At 32.4% G+C, this 6,198-nt stretch overlaps 1 protein-coding gene across 1 annotated transcript; it reads left to right on the top strand.

Annotated features, from left to right (window-relative positions):
* The first annotated feature begins 367 nt into the window (after window positions 1–367).
* LOC100801298 (uncharacterized) lies at window positions 368–5,025 on the top strand. Its single transcript, XM_003536850.5, has 4 exons — window positions 368–1,644; window positions 3,935–4,142; window positions 4,255–4,384; window positions 4,467–5,025. The coding sequence occupies exons 1-4, from the start codon at window positions 827–829 to the stop codon at window positions 4,730–4,732; spliced, it is 1,422 nt and encodes a 473-aa protein (XP_003536898.1). The 5' UTR covers window positions 368–826; the 3' UTR covers window positions 4,733–5,025.
* Window positions 5,026–6,198: the final 1,173 nt, after the last annotated feature.

Here is a 6,198-nt window from a genome sequence, read left to right as displayed (position 1 = left end):
ACAAATTTAAGTAAATTGTTGAATTTAATAATCTTGACTAATATGAACTTTGCATAATTCACGTGTGCTTGCAAACACAGTGTATTCAATCGATTAATTTTTCTCTATTGAATATGATTTATAAAAACTACACCAGCAAGTTATACATGTGTTTAATAACCTTATTAGTGCCGGTAAAGACCATAAAAGACATTGGCCTTGTGTGTAGTGTCCACTAAACACCTAAAAGCAAACCAATCATCTTTTTCTTTTTTTATATTTTGGTAGCAGTTGGGAATGAGCGTGACAGTTGACACAAGCATCTCCCTTCCCTCTTTTTCCTTGTCTGTGCTATATTATGGTATCGTCCTCAAAATCTAAACAACTATTAACTATTCTATTTCCCTATAGGATTTCATTCGGAAATGCCAATTATGCCAAATGCTACCAACTCATTTCCTAGAAGCTCCCATCCCCTTTTCTACTCACTCTGAAGACAAAGCAAGCCTTCAACTAGTCCCTAATCTAATCCATCTCAATTTTTTTTTAAATATTATTGATATGAAATATTTATCAAATTTATTCATAATGAATTTTTAATGAAAATCTGACTCATCATTTTTAAAGAAATTCTCTTTTAATTGTTTTTATCCACAAAAACTCAAATTGATACCTTCCTTTCTGCCTTTTTTATATCACTCAAACTAGTAACTTATTTATTTAGTTACTTGATTTTCCTTCGAAGCCACTATTCTCCTTCTTAGTCTTTCTTCCACTCACAAAATCCATGCCTTCCCAAACGTAACACCAGAGTTAAAAACAACTCTGCAATTAAACTTCACATCTTATGATCTCCCCAAGGCAAGACCCTCTGTTGCCCCACACCCACTTCTCTACCATGTTCAAGCTCCTCAACAAGAACCTCCGCCGCCTCCTCCGCCGTCTCCGGTGGCCAATTCGCCGCCGCTCAAAGCCCAAAGTAGTAGTGATCAACAAGCTCGGAAAGAACGCCCCAAAAGCCCAAACCGAAGCAAGCACAAATTTTTCCGCCGCGGTTCATCCGAACGCGCAATTGGGTACTCCGAAACCCATTCGGGTCGCGACCTTCAACGCCGCCCTGTTCTCCATGGCACCGGCGCTCCCAAAACCCACGTTCGAGGACCAAAACGGCATCGCTTCGAAGAACCCCGAAAACCTGAATTCGCGATCCAGGTCGACGAAGGAGCGTCCCAGAAGCATACTGAAACAATCGCAGTCAGTGAAGAACAGAGTAAATGACAGCGACAACGTGACGAGGTTGGCGAAATCGAAGATGAGGGTTTCCATAAATTTACCAGACAACGAGATATCGCTGCTGCGAAGCCGACAATCGAGCTTCTCGGAACACGACAAGGCCTCCTCGTGGTGGGGAGGGGGTGGGGTCCACGTGAGCAACAGAACAGTTGTTGAGGTTCTGAAGGAAGTGGACGCTGATGTTTTGGGGCTGCAAGATGTGAAGGCGGAGGAAGAGAACGGGATGAAGCCATTGTCGGATTTGGCGGCGGCGCTGGGAATGAATTATGTGTTCGCGGAAAGCTGGGCACCCGAGTACGGCAACGCTGTCTTGTCCAAATGGCCCATCAAACGCTGGAACTCTCACAAAATCTTCGATCACACTGATTTCAGGTCAGTTTTTAACCACACTTTTCATAATGCTAAGTACACTATACACATTTATTTCTGTGCAGTTTGTTAGTTTGTCTTAACGTTGAATTTGGGTCAGTCATCAGTGGAATCGAATACGACTGAACAGCAAAATGAAACATGGTAGTTTTCGTTCTTCAGAGAAAACCAACCAATATTATTTTTTATTCTAATTTAATGCTTTCATTTTTTTAATCTTTGAGATAGAAATAATTTATTATTTAATTTAATAATTACTTTATTATTTTGACTTTTTAAACAATGTAATAGAAATAAAGAAATTAGTCTATTAACTGATATATATGTTATTGTTTAATCACACACCATTATTATATGATTAATTTTATTTTAAGAAGAAAGACTTTCTATTTAGAAATTAAAACAGTTTAATCAATCTATTTTTTTTAATCATTTTATCTTTTTTTTATTTGTTTTAAGACTATTAATTAATTATTTTAAAACTGTTGATAAATAATTAAATAAAAAATATTCTCATTATTGAAAAAATAAAATAATAATATTAGAAAAATGATTTTTTTTAATGTGAAAGTAATATTTAAAAAAACAAGGGAATTATTTTTTAATTTTTTTTAAAAAAAATGAATAAAAAAATAAATTTTTATTTTAAATTAAAAAAAGAGACCAAATAGAAGTCGGGTTTTCCCACTCCAATCTCCCTTGCAAACTCAAAATAAGTGTAATTTAGGAAATATTTTTTCATGTAGGTGAATTTTGAAAATAAGTAGAGAGGGAAAAAAAACCTCATCTCATCATATAATCATTAAATTCATTCATTTTTTTTACTTTTACAAAATAATTTTAAAAGTCATATGAACTTTTATTTTTTATTTGTTGATAATGAAAAGTTTGTTACATTAATAGAAATTAAACTCATTAAAATATTCTTCTTTCATTATACTACATTTTATCTGCTATTAAATATTTAAACATTTTATTACCAACAAAAAAATAAACATTTGTATAATTTAAAATCAAAATTTATATAGTTGACGGGGTTTTAAAATAATTGATTTCTACAGTTAATTTAAACCGTACATTTCCAGCAGTTTGACTCGCTTATAAAAATGCGATTACTTTACTATTATATATAAATACATTATACATGTAGCAGGTATTTTCCTTTCATTTTTTTATGTCGTAATGTACCACACGAAAACATTTTTTAAAAGAAAAAGAAATAAAGTTGTAGCTCCTTTTGGTTTACTGCTCTTGTATGTATTTCGTAGAAGCTTCTTCGTGCTTTTGTCATTGCAAAGAAAAATGAAAAAAAATCACTTTTCTGCTCATAAAGTGACCAATTATTCCATAACTTTTCAACGAGAAAATCATTCTTGAACTAACACATGGGAAGTTTCGAAAAGCCACACAGAAGATTTTTCATTCACTAACTACGCGTCCAAACCAATGCTTAAGCAATGATCGACCTCCCACTTAGCTTTACGCAAAAAGTTTAGTGTTAACTTAACATCAATCTTCCTGAAACTGTTATTCACGTCTTTTATTCTTTCTTTCCTTGTTTTTTCTTCTATGTGCCAACGGCAATGATAGATGCACGGCATGCCAACTGTAATAGCTGTACGCAGCGAAGCAGGATTGATCCCCACCTACTCCTCAAGGATTCTATGTTGTCATAACTCATCAATGTTCCCTTTAGCTCATTTTATAATCAGAATCTTTTTAGAATTTTATAGATGCATAATTTAGTACTATTCATTAAAATATCCGAATGAAGGAACACCAATTTCACTGGCTTTAAATAAAATTTTCTTTAGCAGCCTTCATCATTTTCTTCTTGTTTTATATAAAGTTTTAGATTCTCCAAGTACAAATATGGTGGTTTATTTCCTAGAATACTATAAGAACTCTTCTAAAATACAATTTTACTCTGTTTGTGTTTTTGAAAAACGAAACAATGCACTATTGGAGCATAAAATAATTGAAGTTTGGTGTCGAGTAAATTTGTCTTTTGCTATTGAGGTACAGTTTGTCTGGTCTCGAAGAATAGTCAGAATACTGTTCTCGCTCAAGTCAAGTTCATCATAATTATATTAAGAAATTTGTTACTTTCCTCCAAAGGCATATTTTCTTGCTAATGAGTAATGACCATCTATTAAAAATTGATTATGGAAATAGTAGATGAAATCCAAACCGTGAAAGCAACCAAGACTTATGGGATGAGAGTTAGAGAATGACTAAACAACAAAAGATGAATATGACATGCCAAAAATTGTAATTAATTTCTTGGCCACAGGAATGTTCTGAAGGCCACTATCGACGTACCACTAGCAGGTGAACTTAACTTCTACTGCACCAACCTTGATCTTCTTGATGAGAATTGGCGAATGAAGCAGGTAAATGCAATAATCCAATCTAGTGATGAGCCTCACATCTTAGCTGGAGGACTTAATTCACTTGATGAATCGGATTACTCCCAAGAAAGATGGACAGATATTGTGAAGGTATGTGTCAGTACAGTGTAGGACCTCAATTATTTGTTGCCTTTTGGTCTTACTCTAAAAAATAACAAAAATAGAAATCACATTTTTTAACTGGGTTCATTTGGGTCCCCAGTACTATGAAGAGATGGGAAAGCCAACACCAAAGGTTGAAGTGATGAAATATCTCAAGAGTAAAGACTACACTGATGCTAAGGACTATGCAGGGGAATGCGAGTCAGTTGTCATGATTGCCAAGGGCCAAAGTACAAACTCAATTTTTAACCTCTTAATGGTTATTAATTTTTAATACTATGATATCTTAAAATTGTAAGTATCATTATGCAGGTGTCCAGGGAACATGTAAGTATGGAACTCGGGTAGATTACATATTATCATCATCAAATTCTCCATACAAGTTTGTTCCCGGTTCCTATTTAGTCCTTTCTTCCAAAGGGACATCAGATCATCACATAGTGAAAGTTGATGTGGTGATGGCAAATAACAATCCTGAAGAAAATAATGTGACAAAGAATCCGCAACAACGAAGACAGAGATTTGTAAGAATAACACATTCCAATCCGTCAAAAGGTGTCTGGAAACCATACAATTGACTTGAGACATAAAATGAGTTCCCTTGGTTTAGATTAGTATGATGATAATATTTTGGAAATGGAGCATTTTGTTTTGTTCCTGCTTCGTCATCTTACCTTCTGTATACAGCTTTCTTCAAATAGATTTAGAAGAATATGACAAAAAAAAGAGTGATGTGATCATGTATGGAAATTTTTTCAGAAAAAATAATTCTATAGATTTTGGTCAGGAATTTTAAAAATCTACGAAGTGATTGCTTGCTTGTCATTCCTTGACAATGTTCGTAAAATTCAGGATTATGAGACCCTGTTTTGAATTGAAAGTAAAATTAGTTCATTTTACTTCTAGGTACGGAGAAGCACTGTTTGATTCGAAGAAAAAAAATATTCTTTTAATTTTTAATTATAAAAATAACTTTTTTTTTTACTTTATTTGTTATTTTTTTAAAATTGTATAAGAAATAGTGAAAGGGAGGACATGTTACAAGGGAAGCATCAAACAGGTTTTATAAATATCCAAGAATGTTATGGTGTATGTGTATATGTGAAAGGGTGGAATATATTTGAGCCACCATTTGTAATATTACCATGATTCCAGATCGTTAAACTTGATCTTGAGAATTTAAAGGCATTCATGCGGATAGGGAGGGGAACAACTATTCTATCACTACTCCTAAATCTACAACTAAAAGAGATAAAAAATAACCTTTTTTATTCTTCATTCCTTTTAATAGAGGGATACAATATCTTTATAACAAGCATATTTAAATAAATTCCTAACAAACTCTATTGTAGAACCTCTAGATGAGATATTATTTGTATTTATCTATTATTATTAAAAAAAACAAATAAAGAACATTAATACTAATAATGAACCTAAAAAGGTATAACACTATTAATATTCTTCTGGGCCTCAGAATAATATATCATTCGTAGCACAATCCTCATTTTAGTGATTTCTATTTTAAATCTACAATCGATTCTCACCTTCACTAGGTCAAAAGAAACAATATTATATTATTTAGAATAGATTACACTAACTGTCCTAAAGTTTTGTAAAATAAAAAGTGAATTACACTTTCTTCCTTGGAAATATATTTAAATTATACAGTCCAATCTTTTGAGAGATTAATAATGTCAATTTAATTTATTTTAATATGGGTGGACCTTTTTTTTGACAAATAATAAGAATGAACCTATCAAGGTTAAATGTTCTCTTTTTGTGACACTTTTAGTTCACTAAAGATAAAATCCAATCCAAGTGGTTTGCGTTTGATTTTAGCACTGTGGAAGATAAAAAAAAATTAAAAGAATAGTATGAGTATATTAAAAAATCTAAATCATATAATAAAAAACTAAAAATATAATTAAATCTGACATTTTCTTCCCATAGAATAAATTAATCTACATTCTAGCCCAATACTTTATTTATTTTTCCTCCAAACTAGGCCAATCCTTCATGTACATATAAAAGAAACTTACTTAAG

Source organism: Glycine max, chromosome 10 (assembly GCF_000004515.6).
Source record: "Glycine max cultivar Williams 82 chromosome 10, Glycine_max_v4.0, whole genome shotgun sequence".
Classification (NCBI taxonomy): domain Eukaryota; kingdom Viridiplantae; phylum Streptophyta; class Magnoliopsida; order Fabales; family Fabaceae; genus Glycine; species Glycine max.
This window is presented reverse-complemented; position numbering and strand designations above follow the sequence as displayed.